This window comes from Rattus norvegicus, chromosome 5 (assembly GCF_036323735.1).
Source record: "Rattus norvegicus strain BN/NHsdMcwi chromosome 5, GRCr8, whole genome shotgun sequence".
NCBI lineage: Eukaryota > Metazoa > Chordata > Mammalia > Rodentia > Muridae > Rattus > Rattus norvegicus.
The window spans coordinates 128,080,451-128,103,248 of NC_086023.1; the positions used below are offsets into that span (position 1 = coordinate 128,080,451).

The window sequence follows — 22,798 nt, forward strand, 5'->3', positions numbered from 1 at the left end:
CAAGAGAGAAAAGGCTCTAGCAATTAATCCTTTACTTATCCCGTGCTGTTTTATGATGAGGTGCTAATTGCCAGAGACTGCAGTTTCTGGCCCAAAAGGAACTTAGGCAGATCAGCTACAGTAGCAAAGTGACTTAAACTTAAGATAAACATTTTCTTACTATACAGGAACAGTAAGTATCATAAGACCAAGTCTTACCCCACTGGAGCGCCTCCCCCTCAACTGCCACAAGAATCACCAAGAAGAAAGAAGACACTGGAGCTGGCCCCCAGCAGACACGACTATGGGCTCACATCACTCCAGCTTTGTTATACCCCGAGAGCTCAGTCTGAAACCCATTTGGAAGCTGGGACCAAATAGAATGGGAATATAGAAAATCTGGAGGTAAGACCCCTGAGATCTCAACACAGACCTACAGTAAGCTGTAAGGGTAGGAGGCCCCAGGGAGTTAGGAAGGATTTTCTAAGTAGGCTGTCCTTCAGTCTGTAACAGGTGTCAGCTGACTCAATTTTTCAACTGCATCCCAGACAGTATCTCCGGTGCTCAGGCAGGAGTCTACACAGGACTACACAGTACTCAGTCCATGTTCCAGGAGTGAGAGAGTAGCAGGCAAGTTTCAAGATGTGACCATGAGCATCATTAGAGCCCCAATTCCTTCTTTCCTTTCTGCTCTTATCTACCACAGAGTAAAACTTCCTGTATTAAAGTCTATAGAGGGAAAACAAAATGCTCCAAGAACCGCAGGGCCGCACTGGCATCTTACGCACATTTTTAATGAATAAACAGAGAGCAGTCTAAACTAGAGAAGGAAGAAGTAAATGTATCTTCTCATGACAGGAGGGGATGATCCTCAGAGCAGCAACAGGAAATAAGGGTACACTCTCCTGAAGTAACCAGAGTGGGCACACGCTCCTGAAGTAGCCAGAGCGGGCACACGCTCCTGAAGTAACCAGAGTGGGCACACGCTCCTGAAGTAACCAGAGTGGGCACATGTTACTGAAGTAACCAGAGCGGGCACACTCTCCTGAAGAAACCAGAGTGGGCACACTCTCCTGAAGTAACCAGAGTGGGCACACGCTCCTGAAGTAACCAGAGTGGGCACACGCTCCTGAAGTAACCAGAGCGGGCACACGCTCCTGAAGTAACCAGAGTGGGTACACTCTCCTGAAGTAACCAGAGCGGGCACATGTTACTGAAGTAACCAGAGCGGGCACACTCTCCTGAAGAAACCAGAGTGGGCACTCTCTCCTGAAGTAACCAGAGTGGGCACACTCTCCTGAAGTAACCAAAGTGGGCACACGTTACTGAAGTAACCAGAATGGGCACACGCTCCTGAAGTAACCAGAGTGGGCACACGTTACTGAAGTAACCAGAGTGGGCACACGTTACTGAAGTAACCAGAGTGGGCACACGCTCCTGAAGTAGCCAGAGCGGGCACATGCTCCTGAAGTAACCAAAGTGGGCACATGCTCCTGAAGTAGCCAGAGTGGGCACACTCTCCTGAAGTAACCAGAGCAGGCACATGCTCCTGAAGTAACCAGAGCGGGCACACGTTACTGAAGTAACCAGAGTGAGCACACTCTCCTGAAGTAACCAGAGCGGGCACACGCTCCTGAAGTAACCAGAATGAGGAGCACACTCTCCTGAAGTAACCAGAGTAGGCACACGTTACTGAAGTAACCAGAGCGGGCACACGCTCCTGAAGTAGCCAGAGCGGGCACATGCTCCTGAAGTAACCAAAGTGGGCACATGCTCCTGAAGTAGCCAGAGTGGGCACACTCTCCTGAAGTAACCAGAGCAGGCACATGCTCCTGAAGTAACCAGAGCGGGCACACGTTACTGAAGTAACCAGAGTGAGCACACTCTCCTGAAGTAACCAGAGCGGGCACACTCTCCTGAAGTAACCAGAATGAGGAGCACACTCTCCTGAAGTAACCAGAGTAGGCACACGTTACTGAAGTAACCAGAGCAGGCACACGCTCCTGAAGTAGAGTGGGCACACGTTACTGAAGTAACCAGAGCGGGCACACTCTCCTGAAGTAGCCAGAGCGGGCACACGCTCCTGAAGTAACCAGAGTGGGCACACGTTACTGAAGTAACCAGAGTGGGCACACGCTCCTGAAGTAACCAGAGTGGGCACACGTTACTGAAGTAACCAGAGCGGGCACACGCTCCTGAAGTAACCAGAGCGGGCACACGTTACTGAAGTAACCAGAGCGGGCACACGCTCCTGAAGTAACCAGAGCGGGCACACACTCCTGAAGTAGCTAGAGCGGGCACACGCTCCTGAAGTAGCCAGAGTGGGTACACTCTCCTGAAGTAACCAGAGTGAGGAGCACACTCTCCTGAAGTAACCAGAGCGGGCACATGCTCCTGAAGCAGCCAGAGCGGGCACACGTTACTGAAGTAACCAGAGTGGGTACACATTACTGAAGTAGCCAGAGTGGGCACACGTTACTGAAGTAACCAGAGCGGGCACATGCTCCTGAAGTAACCAGAGTGGGCACACGCTCCTGAAGCAGCCAGAGCGGGCACACGTTACTGAAGTAACCAGAGTGGGCACACATTACTGAAGTAGCCAGAGTGGGCACACGTTACTGAAGTAACCAGAGCGGGCACACGTTACTGAAGTAACCAGAGTGGGCAGCACATTGATCATTCTATAGAAGCTGCAGAGACAGCGTAAGGGTTAACCACCGAGGGATGGGTAGGGAGGAGAGGGGTCATGTCCAGGAAATGTTAACATGCCTTTCTTACCAGCATTGTAAGACAGTCAGAAAATCGAAAACTGGCCTTGATTTCATTATCTCATCTAAGCTGTATTCATCTTGGAACTGGGAATACCTAAACAAGAGATAAGTAGTTATAAAAGTGAAGAAGCAACTGAAAGACAGGCAGATCTCTGAGTTGTAGGCCAGCCTAGTCTACAAAGTGAGATCGGGGACAGCCAGGGTTACACAGAGAAACCCTGCCCCCACCCCCGGCCAAAAAAAAAAAAAAGAAAGAAAGAAGACAGACATAGAACTGTGACTTTTTTATGCTCAGAAACAAAAGGCAAAATAAATCCAATTCCATTCTTTATAACTCACCCAGTCCATGATATTTTATTGGCAAAAGAAAATGACCAAATACGTACATGGAATTGCTTTTATTCTAATTATGTGGCATCAATTCTGTTCCCAATGGAGCCCTTTCCCCCAGAAAATACTGAGTTCATGCTATGAACCACCAATAAGCATTCAGAGATTGTTGATTGACAATAACCTGAATACATCTGATATCATTTACTTTTAGGATATGAACAATTATATTGTTTTTCCAGAATAAGTTAATAATGCTAAAGAGAATGAAATTCATCTCAGTTATAAACTTAATATGCATTTTACAATTGATTTTGCTGTGCAAAGAAATGAACCTAGGACCTCACATATGCTAATCGTTAACCTACATTATCGACCCCAATTAAAAATTTTAATACCTATCTCTCTAATTCTTATTTTAAAAAATCATTAAAACCAGGTGGGAAAAACCATGCCTATAATCCCAGTACTTAGGAATCTGATGCAGAATGATCTCCATAAATTGGAGGCTAGCCAGGGTTAGTCCCAAACTGTGACACTCCTATCAAAAGGAGGAGAGAGAGAGAGAGAAAGAAGAAGAAGAAGAAGAAGAAGGAGGAGGAGGAGGAGGAGGAGGAGGAGGAGGAGGAGGAGGAAGGGGAAGAGGAGGGGGAGGAGGAGGGGGAGGGAGAGGAGGGGGAGGAGGAGGAGGGGGAGGAGGAGAACCACCACTAGGCTGTAATGATACTTTAAGTATAAATAAGCCGGGGGCTGGAGAGGTGGCTCAGTGGTTAAGAGCACCGGCTGCTCTTCCAGAGGTCCTGAGTTCAATTCCCAGCAACCACATGGTGGCTCACAACCATCTATAATGAGATCCAATGCCCTCTTCTGGTGTATCTGAAGACAGCTACAGTGTACTTATATATAATAAATGAATAAATCTTTTTAAAAAAAGTATAAATAAGCCACAAACTAGAATGGCAAAATAAGCCAAGATTTGGGTACAAGTCTTACTTTTATAAAATAAATAAATAAACACCCAAGTTAATATCCTGAGATCTTACATTTGTTTTCCAAGAATAAATTGCATATCATACAGTAGGGCACACCAGATTTTTGTGTCATGCCTCTGAAATACTTACGGGTTATTAACTGAGTGTTTATGATTTTTCCATCCAATTTTTGCAAAGTGTTCAACCTTTGTTCCTGCAGAGAGAACAAATATCAACGTGCTGTTTCCTGTAGCTCATTACCCCACATGTCACATTGGAATTCAGTGTTTGACTAAATATCTCCATAGTTTCTCTTGCACTGATATCAGGGTCGAAGACAGTGACCATTCATATACTTTGTTATAATTAGACTTGAGTGAGACATATGAGATGTAAACAGTTCAAACTGTCTATCCTATTATAATTAAGATTCAGTTTCAAAAACTAGAAAATACAGCCTGGAGCCCTAGTGCCTAGCTGGAGAGTATTGCCAACAGTGATCCGGTGTCTGCCAGACATTCCCAAGTCTGGAGTGGGTGGGCATGCCAATCACGTCCACCATGGCCTGATAAACAATCCCAGCAACTTCCCTTTATGACACAGCAGAAGGGTCTTTAGAAAAGTTATATCCAGTAAATTATGCATGCTTTCTAGATACGGGTGGTGTTGTTTGGTTGTGTTGTGTTGTGTTGTGTTTTGAGACAGGGTCTCATTGTTTAGCCTTTGGTTGGCCTGGAACTCAGCAAGTAGCATATGATAGTTTTGAACTCACAGAGCTCTGCCTGCCTCTGGCTCCCAGGTCTGGGATTGAGGGCGTGCACCACCATTGCCCAATCTGGAATAGGTCCCATTCTGAGGTTTTATTTATGTACAGACTCAGGTGCTGTAACAGTGTGATGCAATTACCAGAAAAACAGTGGCCAAGTGCAGGACTCGCAGTTTTTGAGTGGTGCCAAACACCGGTAATCCCAACACACAGGAAGAGGAACAAGGAGGACCAAGAGGTTAAGCCTGGACTACATTGAACCTTATCTCAAAAAGATACAACAGGAAAGATGCTGGGGTACATGCCTTTAATGCCAGTACCCAGGAGGCAGAAGCAGGTTGCCAGTTTGAGCCAGCCTGGTCTACACTTTCAAATTCCAGGTTAGCCAAGGCTACACAATGAGATCCTGTCTCAAAATAAAGACTGTGGGTAAAAACTATAGGAAAAGAGATTTGAAGGGCTGTTGTTGTTGTTGTTGTTGTTGTTGTTGTTGTTGTTGTTGTTTTTGGTTTGGTTTGAGGTATTTGATTGGTTGTTTTTGCTTTATTTTGTTTTCGAGACAAGGCTTTCCATAGCCTCACACATATAAAAGGCCATCTCCTAGAAAAGGATCCTGCGGCGTAGTTCTCTTACCATCTATTTCCTAAGCCTGATACTATAGCCAAATGGTAGATGACCACTAGCTCTGAACTGCCAATTAATTCTTAATGGATATTGCCATGCATAGAAGAAAATACCTGTAATCTCAGCACTTGTGGGTGGAGAAAGGAAGATTAAGAGTTCAAGGTCGGGGCTGGGGATTTGGCTCAGTGGTAGAGCGCTTGCCTAGCAAGCGCAAGGCCCTGGGTTCGGTCCCCAGCTCCGAAAGAAATAGAAAAAAAAAAAAAAGAGTTCAAGGTCATCCTCAATTACATAAATCTCCCACCCTCAAATGTTCCCCTTTTAAAAAAAAAGAATTTTGGCTGTTCAAAGAATATACTTAGTATAAAAAGATTCCAACCTCCTAGAATGATATTATAAAACCACAACCATCTGCTGAGTCCAACGAGTTAAGTTAAAGACGAGGTAGTCCATGCCTGTAAGTGCAGGGCTTGGGAGGGAGAGCCAACCAAGCAAGCGGCCTGCATGAATTCCAGGCCAGCCTGGGCTACACAATGAGCTCTAGGCCAGCCCAGGCTACACTGTACAACCTTCTGACAAACAAAAACAAATTCAACTCTTTCAAATTTTAGACTAGAAAAATTATTAAGCCATTTCCAGTAATATAAACCTTAAGGGAGCATATGAGTTTAAAAATACACCAGTAACATGATTTCTAAGGCCAACGGAAGCTGCTTCATCTGTCTCTGTAACCTCCAAAAATAATACAAACAAAAGGAAAAGCGCGAGTGTGTGGTACCATATAATCAGGAAAAGCAGGAGAACGGTGGTACCCAAACCTCAGAGTCTGTAAGTTAAGAAAAAGAACAGACTAATGCAAAAAAGGGCCAAATCCCAACCACAAACCTTGGGGTAATAAGAACAGCCAGAGGAAAAGCAGCAGACAGAGGACAGGGGCCAATGGCGGCCCACAGTCCTCCAGCAATGACACCCTCCCCAGGTGTGAGCACGCAGAGAAAAATGTCCCTATATTAGAGATAAAGGGCTTTTAAAAACTTCCATGTATTTGTGTGTGCATGCATGTGCATGATATTTATATGTGCTGCATGGGCACTGGGGATTTGACTCAGGCCCTCATGCTTGCACAGCAAGTGCTCTTCCCAGACCCCTAGAAATAAAAGTTTAAATTGTAAATGTTATTTTTAATCAGTTAATAAATAGGGACATTACTTTTTAGGGTCATAATCAAGCTGATCAGAAAAAAAGCTAAGTAAAACAGACAATTGACTGGAGAAATAGAGATTACTAAATTTGATCCCATTACAAATAAAATATTTAGCCTAAAAGAAATACAGAAAACTAAGTTGAGGATGTCTATCAGTGGGCAGGGGTCTTGCATCACATGCAGGAGGCCCTGGGTTCAATCATGAGCAAAAATGGGATGTGGTGACACAAGCCTGTTTGCAGCACCCAGGAAGGAGGTGACGAAGGGAGGACTAGGCATTCGAGGTCATCCTCAGCTACTTAAGAGTCAGAGGCCAGCCTCAGTGGGCTACATTAACCTTGGATGGGGGCGGGGGTGCAGAAATGGGGGGATGGAGGAAGAAAAGCAGAAAGAACAAAGGACAAACAGACGAAAAGGACACACAGACAATCACTGGACAACTACCCACCCCCCAAAACTCTGACTCAGTGTCACACAATTCTACCACATCTATAAAGAGCATGTGGTTCCCATACTCCATAGAAATTAAAAGTAAAAACCAATCTTTTATGAGGCCAGTCTAAATCTAAAGCCCAGAAGACCCAGGGGCCCAGTGATAGAGCACTTGACTAGCACAGGCCCAGGACCCAGCAACACAGGATATAAAGTAAACCTCTGTGTGACTTCAATGTGGCGAATGAAGACTGACTATTCAAAAACAAAATAACACCCAAACTGGGTAAGCATAACCAAAAAGAGGGAGGGAGTCTCCATTACAGCAGTGCATGGTGGCACACGCCTGTAACGTAGGCACTTAAGAGACAGGGGTAGGAGGACCAGGAGTTCAAGGCCAGCCTGGATATACAGAGTTCAGATCAGCCTGTGCTTCATGAGACCCCGTCTCCAAAATAATGGAAGCAAGCCAGGTGTGGCAGCTCACTCCTTTAAAACTAGCACTCAGGAGGCAGAAGCAGAGCAGGCCGATCTCTGAGTTTGAGGTCAGCCTGGGCTACAAAGAGGAGCTCTGTTTTGAAGAAAAACAAAAACAGAAATAAACAGAACATTGAAAAATAAACCGTAGGAGGCTGGAGAGGTGGCTCAGCAGTTAAGAGCACTGGTTCCTCTTGCAGAGGACCTAGGCTCAATTCCCAGCACCTACATGGCTGTTTGCAACTCCAGTTTCAGGGGATCTACTGCCCTCTTCTGGTCTCTGTGGACACCAGGTATGTGAGTGGTGCAAAGACATGCACGCAAGCAAAATAGCCATGCACATCAAAAGTAAGTTTTTTTTTTCTTTAATTCAAAGTGAACAAAATTATGAAGGGCTCTTAGGGCAAAAGGGGGATCATTTGTGAGACAGTTAATGAAGCTGGAAACAAGGCGTGAAGGTTGGTAACAGTACCGTGTCAGCACTAACTAATTTTTCTCTTGAAGCAGGGAGAGCTTGAGGTCTTGCTATGTATGGTGTCTGGGCTGGCTTTGGAGGTCTGGCCTCAAGCAGGTCCCCTGCAACAGCTCAGACACACACATCACTCTACTTGATCTGATATTAATTTCTTGATTTTGATTATTAAATATTTGATTTGATATACAATATATGTACTATATTGATTTGTTTGTTATAATTTGCCATGAAAGCCTGTAACTTACTCATTTTTAGGCAGGGTGTGTAGCTCTGGCTACTCTGGAATTCGCTGTGCAGATCAGACTGGGATTAAAGGTAGATGCCACTACTCTTGGCCTGCTCTTATACAGAAATACAGAGGAAGATACCCAAAAAAGCATAGCAAAATATAAATGATTCTAGAAAGAAAGGTATTAGGAATATTTTGTGCACCATTGTCATTAAGTCTGAAATTATTTCAGAACAAAAGTGAAAACATGCCAGTGATGGTGGCTCATGCCTTTTAACCCAGCACTCGGGGAGCAGAGCCAGGTGGATCTCTGTGAGTTCGAGGCCAGTCTGGTCTACAGAGAGAGTTACTGTGCAGAGAAACCCTGTCTCATAAATAAATAAATAAATAAATAAATAAATAAATAAATAAATAAATAAATAAATAAATAAATAAATGTGAAAACCATCGGAGCGACAACTTCACAAGTCTAAAAGTGAGTCATACTATCTTTCAAACCAATAATCTCTCGACTGACCGTGAAGAATTTCAGTGTTTAAGCTACTGGGTCAGGGAGACAGCTCAGTGGGTATAAGAGATTGCCACACAAGACTCATGAACTGAGTTTGATATGCAGAACCTAGTTTTAAAAATCTAGATGTAGTAGCACATATCTGTAATCAGAGTGGACCTGTGGAGAGAGATGGGAGACGGGAGAATCATCCATAAGCCCAGGGACCACTCTCCTGGAGTAGGAGTATACAGTGCAGGGCAAAAGAAGAGACACCCTGCCTTGACAAGGAGGCGGGTAAGATCCGACTCCCAAAAGCTGCCCTCCCACCTCCACACACATATGAATAATAATAATAATAACAACAACAACAACAAAATTGTAATCTGGTCACATTCATTTTCTATAATGTGAGGAAACTTAAGAGCTTTTATGACATTCGCACAATTTGTTGCAAAAGTCTTTATAACTTTATTTGCAAAATAGTTTTTTGTGTTTTTGTTTTGTTTTGGTTTTTTTTCTTTTTTTCGGAGCTAGGGACTGAACCCAGGGCCTTGCGCTTGCTAGGCAAGTGCTCTACCACTGAGCTAAATCCCCAACCCCGCAAAATAGAGTTTTTAAAAACCCACCCAAGCTGCTCACTTAACCCAGCACTCTACTGAAGAATCAGAGTTACTGACAGGCTTCTACACACAGTGCTATAATATCAACCACATGTAAACACCCTCCATACGCTGCAGGTAAACCCAGAAGGGAAGAGAAACTGCTAGGTTCCATGCCCACCAGCAACTTGTGACAGTCTGACTTGCCCCTACTAGGCCTACAGCACTACCAAGCCTAATGTAACTGGAGAATGGGTTATTATCAGTGTGGCTTTCACGTCTTCCTGCTATTATAGTTAAGATGAAAGCCAGTCTGCTGGACTCCACATCTCTAGTGCTGTACGGGACGAGCAGCAGAGCCGGTGTGAGCAAAGTCCTGCAGTCACCTGTCAGTACCCATAAACACAACTACATAAACAACTGAAAAAGACTCTCCTTGCTACACAGTGACAGTTACTGACTTCACAGTCAGGAATCGGCTTGTCTCACAGGATCTCCACAGATTTTAAGCCCTCATCCGTAACATTATCAAAGGGCCTCAAAGATATTCCTAATTCCTTCCCTCTGAAATTCTTTTTTTTTTTTTTTTTTTTTTTTTTGGTTCTTTTTTTCAGAGCTGGGGACCGAACCAAGGGCCTTGCGCTTCCTAGGCAAGCGCTCTACCACTGAGCTAAATCCCCAACCCCTCCCTCTGAAATTCTAATGCTGAAGTCTGGCCTCAATGACTAGGAGATGGGGCCTCTACAGGAGGGAGGCAGTGAACAAAATCCTGATGTCCTGACCAACATCCCATGCTGAAATCTTAACTGTGAAGCCATCTCTCCAGTCCTCCCATGCTGAAATCTAATCCCTAAGGTGCTAGCTTCTGGAGCAGGGACTTCATGAACAGGGTTAGTGTCCTTACAAAAGAAATCGTGGAGGGGGTCTGCGAATGTAGCTCAGTTGGTAGTGTGCTGGTGTAGCCCCAGATTCAATCCCCAGCATCCAGGTAGTGGGTGTCAGCTACTTGTAAGGTCAGTTCCAGAGGCTCTCATGCCCTCTTCTGGCCTCCAAGGGCACTAGGCATGCATGTGCTACACAGGCAAACACCATACCCATAAAATATGAAAAGAAATCTTTTCAAAAATACTTTATATCTTAAACATCCCATATGTCCTTAACATATGTCCTTCCACATGTCCTTAACATATGTCTTTAACATATGTCCTTCCACATGTCCTTAACATATGTCCTTCCACATGTCCTTAACATATGTCCTTCCACATATCCTTAACAAATACCTATTATTTCTTATTGCATGAACATAACTAGTAATAAGCCTGAAAGGTGGTGTTTCTGATGTTATTTTGAGGCAGGATCTCACTAAACATGCTTGGCTGACCTGGAACTCATTATGTGGACCAACCTGGCCTTGAACTCAAGGAGATCCAAATACCTTGGTGCTGAAATTAGCATGGGTCATCACGCCCAGCCTCTAAAGAAGTGATTCTTAACCTTCCTACTGCTGTGACCCTTTAATACAGTTTGTCCTGGTATTGTGACCACCCCCCCAAGCATAAAATTATTTTGCTGCTACTTTATAACTGTAATTTTGCTACTGTTATGAATCATAATGTAAATATGTAACATGCAGAATAGTCTTAGGTGACCCCCTAGGAAAGGTTGACCTCCCCCAAGGGGCTGAGACCCACAGGCTGAGAACCACTGCCTTAAAGGCTATTTCATTAACATACCATATGTTTCCATATGTTCTTTCCCAGCGCTCCCAAACAGCTGAGGAGCAAATGGACAGGCAGACATTCCATACTTATTGATCAAGACGTCAATATGTTTTTCCAGTGGATTTGACCGATCTGAATACTTAAAGAGAAAAATAGAATTTAATGGGCAGCTGATATAAACATGTCTCTGGCAGCTTACACTATTGTCAAGACATTTGCTTATCCTGAGAGCACAGCAAACAAAATGATCAATGTGAATAAAATCATCAAGAAATATTTTGTAGCAGGAAAATATGAAAATATGGGTATAGTGGCCCATCCCACTACTTGGGAGGTAGAGGCAGAAGGGTCAAGAGTTTAAGAGTAGCCTTAGTTCCATAGCAAGTTAGAGGCCAGTTTGGAACATGCAGGACCCTGTCTCTCTCTCTCTCTACATACATACATACATACATACATACATACATACATACATACATCATACATTCATATATACACACATCATACATATGTACATGCATATATATAAATCATATATGCATGCATACATACATCATACATACATACATACATACATACATACATACATACATACATGCTTAAATCTAATCCCCAAGGTGCTAGTTTCAGGAGCAGGGCCTTCATGAGCAGGGTTGGTGTCCTTACAAAAGATGTCGAGGAGGGGGTCTGTGATTATAAGTATATGTTGAGATTTGGTCTGTTGCTATGTATTGTAATGCTAAACTCTGTACCAGAAGGTCTAGGCCTATGAGTAAATTCTCACGTTTACAAGCTTTTGTTGTCAAAACTTGTTCCTTGGTTGAAAACTATCAGTTAAATAAAATTGGCAACATCCAGCTACTGGATTAGAGGTGGGAGGGTTTGAGTTATCTGGTGGGGTGGAGTGAAAGGGAGAGGGAGAGATCATGAGGAGGAGAGAAGTTGCCTTGGGGGAGGTGAGTCATGAAAACTTGGCCATGAGGCTGGCCAATCGGAGTGAAGAGCATCTCGGATGGAACATGGCAAGTCATAACGGGGTTATTGATGGGGACGTAGATTCTAGTAACCTAGATTCTAATATTATTAATATTCTAATAAAATATTAGATTGTGTGCCTTTTACCTGGGAACTGAATGATCCAAGGCAGGACAGAAACCCCAATTTTTAGATTAAACATTTACTATAACAAACTTGAATATATTTTTATTTACTTATAAAACATATTGGCATTCATTTCAAAAAGTAATCAATGTACAAATGGGAGATATTTTACTTTTTAGAGGCAGGGTGAGCCCTGGATGTCCTGCAACGCACTGTGTAGAGATGGGGTGGCTTCAAACTCACAGAGCTCTGTCTGCCTCTGCCTCTTGAGTTATATTCTTCTAGCAAAGTCTTCAAAATACTGTGCATATTTTATACTCATGACGCGTCCCAATCTATAAATAAATTTTCATTGGGAATACCTAATGCTCATTGCACTTATATTTCACAGAATCATAGTTGTAAAACAGATTTACAGGCCCAAGTTATCCCAAATACACCCAAAAGTTTTCCAATAATGGAACAGTATTCATTTAACCTTAAATTGATTAGAATTAAATTAAAAATTCAGTTCCTCAGCTGTACTCAATAGTAAAATGTGCCAACAGCCCCCTGCCAGGACCAGCCACTGCAACTAGTTCTCCCAATAAAGCAAGTATTCCTTAAAAGCATGTTTATTGGGGTTGGGGATTTAGCTCAGTGGTAGAGCGCTTGCCTAGGAAGCGCAAGGCCCTGGGTTCGATCCCCAGCTCCGAAAAAAAGAACAACAAAAAAAAAAAAAAGCATGTTTATTTGATGTGTGGGGTGGGGGAGAATGTTCATGAGCACACATGCCTTACCTTAAGATCACCCTCAGACCAAAAGGCTTGACAACCCGCAGAGCCAACCATCAGACTCTCCTACCTGCTCAAAAGAGTGACCCCTGTCTCTGTGAGAGTGACTGTTGACTGTATGCACAGCATACCTACAGGATGTGGAAAGTTGTACTCATGATCTGAAGGAGGTAAATCAGACAAACAGAAAACAGAATCGAGGCCAAGCAGGAGGCGGAGCCTCAGCCACAGAGACCCACAAAGGCGCTGGACAGAAACAGTACATTGTTTTTCTTACAGTAACAAGGAACTTGCCAGGAGAGAAGTTCAAGATCAAGCTCAACTACAAAGTGAGTTTGAGGCTACTCTGGGCTTCATGAGACCCCGTAATAATAAAATAAAATTTCAGATCATGGGCTGGAGATATGGCTCAGCAGTTTAGAGCATTTGCTACTCTTTCAGAGAACTCAAACTCTGTTACCTGCCACATTGTGAAAACCAATAACTCCAAACCCAGAGACCTCATACCCTCTTAAGGCCTCTGAGGAGCCCAAACACATGTAGAATACAATCACTCAGACACACACACATACACACAGAGACAGACAGACACACATACACATACACACACAGACACACACAGATACACACACAGACACAGACACACACACACACAGACACACACAGACACACACATACACATACACACACAGACACACACAGACACACACAGATACACACACAGACACACACACACACAGACACACACATACACACACACACAGACACACACACATACACAGGCACACACACACAGAGACATACAGACACACACACAGACACACACACAGACACACACACACACACACACAGACATACACACACACAGACACACACACAGACACACATACACACACAGACACACACAGATACACACACACACAGACACACACACACAGACATACACACACACAGACTCACACAGATACACACACACAGACACACACACACACAGACGTACACACACACAGACACACAGACACACACACAGACACACACAGATACACACACAGACACAGACACACACACACACAGACACACACATACACACACACAGACACACACACATACACAGGCACACACACACAGAGACATACAGACACACACACAGACACACACACACAGACATACACACACACAGACACACACACAGACACACACACATACACAGGCACACACACACACACACAGACATACAGACACACACACACACAGACACACACACACACACACACACAGACACACACACACACACACAGACACACACAGAGGCATATGCATGTACACACAAAGAAATAAAAGCATATAAATCTTAAAATATATGTATTTTTAAACACCAAATCAATTTTTATGTTGCTTACTAACTGACTTGATTTATAGTGGTCAGATAGACAATATTCTCATAATGTTAAAATAATTCCAAAATAACAATAAATTACTTACTTTGGTACCAAGGGATCCCTTTTCCATCTTCTCAAACCCAAGAGCTAACACGCAATTTGCTAAACCTTTAAAAAAATGTAAATATTTTAAAAATTTTAATTTTCAGGCACCCCACAAAAATATTATTAAATTTTAAAGTTATTATACATTTTTAACATTTTAAATTTTATTATTTTAATTAAAATATAAAAGGGGATTCTCAAAAGAATTGTATTAGGAGAAAAAGGACATCGAAAAAATTATGTTAAAGTTCAAATGCAGAACAAAACATTATTACACTATCAAAGATTTTCTTTTAAAAAAAAAGAAAGAACTGCTGGGGGATGCAGCTCGGTGGTAAAGCCTGTGCGTATCAGACTGGGAGGTCTGAGTTCAGTCACCAGCATTAAGAGGGGGAGGAAGGGAGGGAGGGAGGAAGTGGAGGGAGAGGGAAGGAGGGAAGAGTGGAGGGAGGAGGGAGGGCATCAACTTGATCAAACAGTAAAATGACAAAGTTCCAAGAAGAGGTTAAAGGGCATCAGCTTGAGCTGTAAGACTACAAACCCCAAAACCCAGGGGCAGTAGAACAATTATCAAATCAGTAGACTGCAAGAAGGCCCAATAAGAGGCCCAGGGTATTTGGAAATGGAGACTCTGATATGGGTGAATACATACTTTGTACAGATATAAATGTAGACATATATACACAGGAAGATCTGTGCACAAATGCTTGTGGCAGTAATTACTGATAACAGCCAAAAAAAAGGAAAAGAAGAAACAACAGCATCCATCAAACAATGGACATATATTCAAAATATAGCTTAGCCATGAAGCAGAATGCTACGTGGCCGTAAACAGGAATAGATGGTGACCCATGCTGTAAGAATGAACGTTTAAACAGGAAGTTAAATGAAAGAGGTGGCAAAGGTCATGTGTCATGTGGTGCATCACATGAGGCCACCGATGGAGCAGATGAGCTCACAGTCAAGCAAGCAGCAGTGGTGAGGACCAGAATGTGAATGAGGCAGGAGACTGCTGATGGGTTTCTGGAGCCTGTGATCTTACCCCTTGAAACATTACTGGTGACAAAATGTTCTAAAACCCACAACCATGCTGGCTGCATTTATGACTACAGCTCATCAGGGCAAACTTCATGCCTGGGAACTTTATTTCAGTAAAGCCTTGGGAGGCAGTGGGGATACGCTGCCTGGTCCAGTGTTTGCCTGGCATCCTCAAGGCCCCTGGTTTCATTACTAATACCACAAAAACAAATAATAAAAGCTTTCTAAAAAAAGATTTATTTATTTATGTATTTATTTATTTATTATATATAAGTACACTGTCACTGTCTTCGGACACACCAGAAGAGGGCATCGGATCCCATTGCAGATGGTTGTGAGCCACCATGTGGTTGCTGGGAATTGAGCTCAGGACCTCTGGGAGAGCAGTTCAGTCAATGCTCTCAACTGCTGAGTCATCTCTCCAGCCCAATACAAGTTTTTTTAAAGCCATACATTATATATGGTCATTTGCTATTAAGCAATCTCTTCTCTGAGCAAACCCAGAGAAGTGATTGAAAGGGAACATTTACCCCATACTTATTTAAGAACGTGGGACAAGGATCAACAAGATGTCTCTGCAGGTTAAGGTACTTGCCATCAAGCCTGACAGTCTGAGTCCAGTCCCCAGGAACCACATGGTGAAAGAGGAGAACCAACTTCTACAAGCTGTCCTCTGGCCTCGGTGTATGTGTCTTGCTGAGTGTGGACACAGATAAATAAATAGGTAGGTAGACAGATACATAGATACATATATAGATACTGCCTTAGTCAGGGTTTCTATTCCTGCGCAAACACCATGACCAAGAAGCAGGTTGGGGAGGAAAGGGGTTTATTCAGCTTACACTTCCACATTGCTGTTCATCACCACAGGAAGTCAGGACTGGAACTCACACAGGTCAGGAAGCAGGAGCTGATGCAGAGGCCATGGGGGGATGTTTCTTACTGGCTTGCTTTCCCTGGCTTGCTCAGCTTGCTCTCTTATAGAACCCAAGACCACCAGGGATGTCACCACCCACAATGGGCCGGGTCCTCCCCCTTGATCAGTAGTTGAGAAAATCCCTTACAACTGGGCCTTATGGAGGCATTTCCTCAATGGAGGCTCCTTTCTCTGTGATAATTTCAGCTTGTGTCAAGTTGACACACAGAACCAGCCAGTACATATACATACATAGATATTTTTAAAAATTTTTTAAAAGAACATTAGAGCAATAAGCAAGCATGAAGGACTGGAGAGAAAGCTCGGTGTTTAAGGACACTGGTTGCCCTTCCGGAGGACCCAGGTTCAATTCCCAGCACCCACATGATGGCTCACAACCATCTGTGACTCCAGTTCCAGGAGATCTGATTCCCTTTTCCAGCTCTGCAGTCACAGAATGTGGTACACAGACACAGATGCAGACAAAACACCCACACACGTAAGTGACTGTAAGACATTAATGATGAAGCACACCTTACCTCCCTGAACCAGTTGCTGGGCCATAAACAAAGCAGTAGAACCGGTAGAGCAGTTATTGTTGACATTAATGATAGGGATGCCAGTCAGCCCCAGGCTGTGATAGATGGCCCTCTGCCCGCAGGTGGATTCACCTACAGAGAAACATAAAACCTGAACACCCAAGGTGTAAACATACAGGAGCTGCAGGGCAGCGCGCCCACGCTGTATTTCCTTCACTGTTACAGCTGGCCCTAGTGTCCTGCACAGTCAGGACAGTGGTGCACCTTGACCTCTGAGTCAGAAACAGTCACAGCACTGACTGTCCCCTATGGTGCAAACAGAAGATGCACTCATAACAAAAGTTTGTTTGCACTTTCTTCCTTTTTCAAGACAGGGTTTCAGTAGCTCAGGGTGGCCTGGTGCTCATAGCAGTCCTCCTGCCGTAGCCTCCTGAGAGCTGAGATTCCAGGCCTGGACATCACATGGGGCAGTGCAGCATGCACTTTTGATGACTTCCTGCCTCCTCCTGCGTTAGCCAGGACTGGAGTCTGCACTGTGTCCCTGAGCACGACCTTACACTTTCTTTACATGATATAGAGGTGGAGAGGGGAATAAACGGGTAGGTAATAGCAAAGCATTCACTCTGGCAGAGTGGTGTGATACAGGGAATGATGGCTCATGGACACTGCATCCAGGCCTTAGAGGAAAATGTGACCCACACTGTACAAACACAACTTTCCCTCTCACAAGGCAGGAGGATTGCTGGGACAGCAAGATGACGGAAGCTGAGGTGCAGCCTCACCAGGAGTCTTCTACATAAATGCAAGGCTCACTGGTCTCCCTGGCAATATGCATTCTACACATTATGCCCCAGTAAGTCTATGCCTAGGCTTCTCCTGTTACCCTGAAGAGTATAGGAAATATATGAAGGCCACGCACAAAGATTCATTATAATATTATAAATATGATGCCATATAATTACTGTACTTTCCTAATAACTAAAAATATTAAAGAACTTTGAATGTCTAAAAACAGGATATCTTTATTTCTAACTAATAAACTTGTAGCTTCGATGCTAAAATACAGTATGATTGCCAAAAAGTAGCAGTGGGCTGAGGAAATGACTTGTCAAGAATGTAAAAGACCCCAGGTTCAATCTCCAGTACTTAAAGGGGGCTAGGGTATGAGAATAGGTAGATATGAGACTACAAACTCTCCTCCTCTTCATCCTCTTCCTCCTCTCCTCCCTTTTCCTCCTCCTTCCTCTTCCTCTTCCTCCCTCTCCATCCTCTTCATCCTCCTTCCCCTCTTTCTTTTTCTTCCTCCTCCTTCCTCATCCTCTTCTTCTTCCTTTTCTTCCTCCTCCTCCTCCCCCTCCTCCTCTTCTTCTCCCTCTTCTTCCTCCTCTTCACCCTCTTCTTCCTCTTCTTCCTCCTCCTCCTCTTCCTCTTCCTCCCCCTCCCCCCCTCTTCCTCCTTTCTCAGGTCTCACTATGTAGCCCTGGCTGTTCAGGAACTCACTCTGTAGTCCAGGCTGGACTTGAACTCAGAGATCTGCCTGCCCCTACCTCCTGAGTGCTGGGACTAAAGGTATGTGCTGGACTAAGAAATATTTTTCTAAGTGCCAACTGAGCCATATTGCCAAGTTTCAAAACCATGATTTTAATTTGTCTGCTGCTTTGATAACACAGCAATGACAAGAACAATCAGACTGAGCCAACAACACACAAAGGTGACCTCTGGGTCCTGTCCCACGGGTTAACATTTGCTTATGCAGTTGCTGTAAGACCTTCCGCGCACAGGTTTAGAGGATTCTGTTTACTACATACCGTACACATAGCCAACGCACGCCTGCTCCACTGCGGAGTAAGGGATCTGCGCGTCCGCCAATGCCTTCTGGCCTGTGGAAACAAACGGAGGCGTTTGTCAAAAACCACTTGACACGGACGGCTTCAGGGGAGCCGAAATTCCACTTAGAGCTTCCTCAGATTCCATTTACTTCTTTATCGCTTGTTCAGCTCAAAAGACGAAGTGGCTCCCAAATCTTCGTAGCCCTCCCCTTCTTTCTCTAAGCTGTCACATCACTTTTTTGTTATCTTCCTTCTCATAGCAGGTGGAGACAACCACGCCCATTTTATGTGGTGCGGGGGTGGGGCATAGGGGAGGATGCTAAACTCAGAGCAGCAGAACCTAAGCGACCCCACCCCTGAGCTACCTCCCAGTTGGAGCCTAACCAAAAGCCTTGAAGCTGCTTTCCCACCTGCTTGTTATTTGGACTCCTTGTTGCAGTCATTTCTTTAGACAGAGTTGGGCTGGCCTATAAATTACGATGCAGTCCACACTGGCACTGAGTCAGGGCAAATCTGCCTCAGCCTCCCAAATACTGGGATTGCATGTGTGTGCTACCACCCATCTCTTCCATCTCCTTAAGAGCAACGTCCTTGTCCCGTTCACCTCCACATCCCCACACTTCTAGGGGAGCAAAACGGGAAAGAATGCCATTGCTGGACACAGTTAGGGAGTGTGGGACATTCCTGGTACACTCCTTTAATCCCAGAATCTGGGAACCAGAGGGAGGTGAACCTCTGGGAGGTCAAGGGCAGTCTGGTCTACAGAGTGGGTTCTGGGGCAGCGAGAGCTTCAATAATAGAGACCCTGTCTCAAAACAAAACAAAAACTGAGGTGCCCATTCATAAAGCGAGGATCAGTTGGCCATCTTGTCTGTGGAACAAGAACGGAGATTTGGAAGCTGGGGTGTAACTAGCATGTACCAGGCCCTGGATTTGATCCCCAGTGGCCCATAAACTAGGTACAGCTACATATTCCTGTAATCCCAATACCCAGGGAGGTGAAGGCAAGAGAACCAAAAGTTTAGGGCCATCCTCAGCTACACAGTAAGTTTGAGGCCAACTTAGGATACAAAAACAAACACACAAGAAAAGAAGCAGTCTCGGATTCTGTCCGTGATATTCCAAATGTAAAGTTGTCAAAAGTCTTTAAAAGTGTTCACAGTCACTATTCCATTAATCAGACTGCTACCTTCAAAAATAAAAAAAGACAAGACCAAGTATTTCTTTATCAATATGTTCACCAAGTTACTCTGAAATAAGAACTTAGGAACACAAGTCTCTAAAAATACTATAGTATAAATATAATAAAATGTTGTATAAAAATTAAAATTTCCTAAATAACTCTAAATAAGGCTTGAAATGCCTCACAATAAAGTTAGTCTTAAAGGTAGGATGCAAAACAGGGGTTCAAGGTCAGCCTGGTCTACAAAAGGTTGCTTGTGTAAAGTTTCTATTAATGAAAAACTAGGGGCTAGGGACGTAGTTCAGTGGTAGAATGCACGATGCCCCAGGTCCAATGGTCCAATCCATAGTATAATATATTAACTAAAAAAAAGAAAAGAAAAAAGAAAAGCAGGGTGGTGCTGGTGGCTCCTACCTTTAATCCCTGCAAGTGGATCTCTGTGAGTTCGTAGCCAGACTACAAAGTAAGTTCCAGGATAGCCTAGGCTACATGGAGAAACCCTGCCTCAAAAATCAAAATCAGAGAGAGAGAGAGATCAAAATCAGAGAGAGGGGGGAAGGAAAGAAAAAATGAAGAAAGGAAGAGAAAAGAAAAAAAAAGAAAGGAAGGAAGAAAGGAAAGAAGGAAGAAAGAAGCAAAGAAAACAGGAAGCTGGGCAGTCGACTGGATTTCATATTACTAGCTAGTCTGCATGGCTAATTCAAACTTCATAACTTCATCTCAACACTGCAGGCTTATGTTCAAAATATTATATTCATGTGTTACTAAAGAAATCGTAGTTTTCCTTCTTTCTGTTTGCTGTTACTTGGGGCTGGGATCGCATGTGGACAGAGCTGGTCTTGATTTCTGATGGTCCTGCCTCCACCTCCCAAGCACTGGAATTATCCACCGCCATAGCCGGTAATTAAATAAATGGTTTAATTAAATAAATAAAATGATTTTACTGATGCAACATCTACATTTTGCACTGGGCACACAGCAGGGTCATCATGGAAGTGGAAATCAGCATAGCCATCCAAGGACTAACCACAGGCACTCCTCTGGGGCTGCCTAGCAATAAGCTAACAGGAACTGGCAGAAGCTCCCTAGGAGGATGGTGCCTAGCAACTTCTCAAGGAGTTATTATTTATTTAGTTATTTTGAGCGTGCAAAGAGTTCCAGTTCATCCCCTTTTTGAGAAAAAGAAAACAATGTAAATCTCTGGGCTGGAACTCAGGCGTATGAGTCCCAGCTCACAGGTCTTATTGACACGGGTCTTCTCAGTACCAGTTCACACTAGAATAAACAATAACAAAGTGTAGCATCTCATTTAGTAGTGCCTCAGCCTAGTGAGAGAAAGAACACTCTCTAGGTTAGTTCAGCAAAACGGGAAGAAGGGCCAGGCGATGGTGATGCAAGCCTTTAATCCCAGCACTCAGGGCAGAAGAAGATGGATCCCTGTGAGTCTGAGGCCAGATTGATCTTCATTGAGAGTTCCAGGATAGCCAGGAGTACACAGAGAAACAGAGAAACTCTCTCTCGGGGGGGGGGGGGGGGGGCAGGGGTAAATAAATGGAGAGAGGAAAAAGCATCATTCAAGTTTTCAGCGACATTTTGAATGTGAGCACCCCTTTTCCAGTTTTAAGTCCAGGGAACACACACTAGAATTAAGCTATCTACTTCATGGTTGTCTTACTTAGGGTTTTACCGCTGTGAACAGACACCATGACCAAGGCAACTCTTAAAAAGAACATTTAATTGGGGCTGGCTTACAGGTTCAGAGGTTCAGTCCATTATCATAAAGATGGGAACATGGCAGCATCCAGGCAGGCATGGTTCAGGAGACGCTTGAGAGTTCTACATCTTCATCTGAAGGCTGCTAGCAGAATACTGGCTTCTAGGCAGCTAGGATGAGGGTCTTAAAGCCCACGCCTTCTAATAGTGCCACTCCCTGGGCTGAGTATATACAAACCATGGCAGTGGTTGTGGTGGTTTGGACGAGAATGGCCCCCAAAGGCTCATGAATTTGAATGTTTGGTTCCAGTTGGTGGACTGTTCAGGAAGGATTTGGAGATATGGCAATGTCAAAGGAGGTGTCACTAGGGGTGGGCTTTGAGGTTTCAAAAGTTAGCCCTCTCCCTACCTGCTGCCTGTGGATCAGGATGTAAGCCGTCAGTTACTGCTCCAGCTCCTGCCCATCTGTGGCCATGCTCCCCGCTCGCCGGATGGACTCACCCTCTGAAATTCTAAGCAAGCTGCCAGTGAAGTGTTTTATTTTATACATTGGTCTGGACATGGTGTCTCTTCGTTACGATAGAACAGTAACTGAGACAATGACCCTCTTTTTCTTTTCTCGGCTGCCTTTACCATTCTGACCAAAAGCAACCTAGGGAAGGGAAGGGTTTATTTATTTGGCTTAAACGTCATCTCACAGTCTATCACTGAGAGAAATCAGGGCAGGAACGCAAAGACAGAAACAATGGAGGACCACTGCAGGATTCTTGTGTCTTGTTCATAGGCTCGGGCTTAGCCAGGACTACTCCCCAAGGAATGGGGTCACTCACAGTGTGCTGGGCCTTCCTACTACATCCCTAACAGCCGGTCTCCCAGAGACATGACCAGTGACAATCCCTCAACTGAGACTCCTTTTTCAGGTGACTCTAGGCTGTGTCGAGTTGAGAGTTAAAGCTGAGTAGACGATATCCCAACACACAGCTTTTTTTTTTTTTTTAAGATTTATTTATTTTATATATGTGAGTTTTCAGACACACCAGAAGAGGGCATCGGATCCCATTATAAGATGGTTGTGAGCCACCAGGTGGTTGCTGGGAATTGAACTCAGGACCTCTGAGCCATCTCTCCAGCCTGAGTAGATGATATCCCAACACACA

General features: G+C 44.1%; 1 protein-coding gene across 1 annotated transcript in view; it reads right to left on the bottom strand.

Moving 5' to 3' along the window:
• The window catches only part of Scp2 (sterol carrier protein 2), a 74,302-nt gene that overhangs the window by 44,737 nt on the left and 6,767 nt on the right, over window positions 1-22,798 (bottom strand). Inside the window, exons 3-8 of the mRNA NM_138508.5 lie at window positions 18,725-18,796; window positions 16,917-17,048; window positions 14,422-14,486; window positions 11,081-11,207; window positions 4,202-4,265; window positions 2,758-2,844 (exon numbers count right to left, since the gene is read on the bottom strand). Coding sequence (NP_612517.3) covers window positions 2,758-2,844; window positions 4,202-4,265; window positions 11,081-11,207; window positions 14,422-14,486; window positions 16,917-17,048; window positions 18,725-18,796 — 547 coding nt within the window. The remainder of the gene's footprint in view (window positions 1-2,757; window positions 2,845-4,201; window positions 4,266-11,080; window positions 11,208-14,421; window positions 14,487-16,916; window positions 17,049-18,724; window positions 18,797-22,798) is intronic.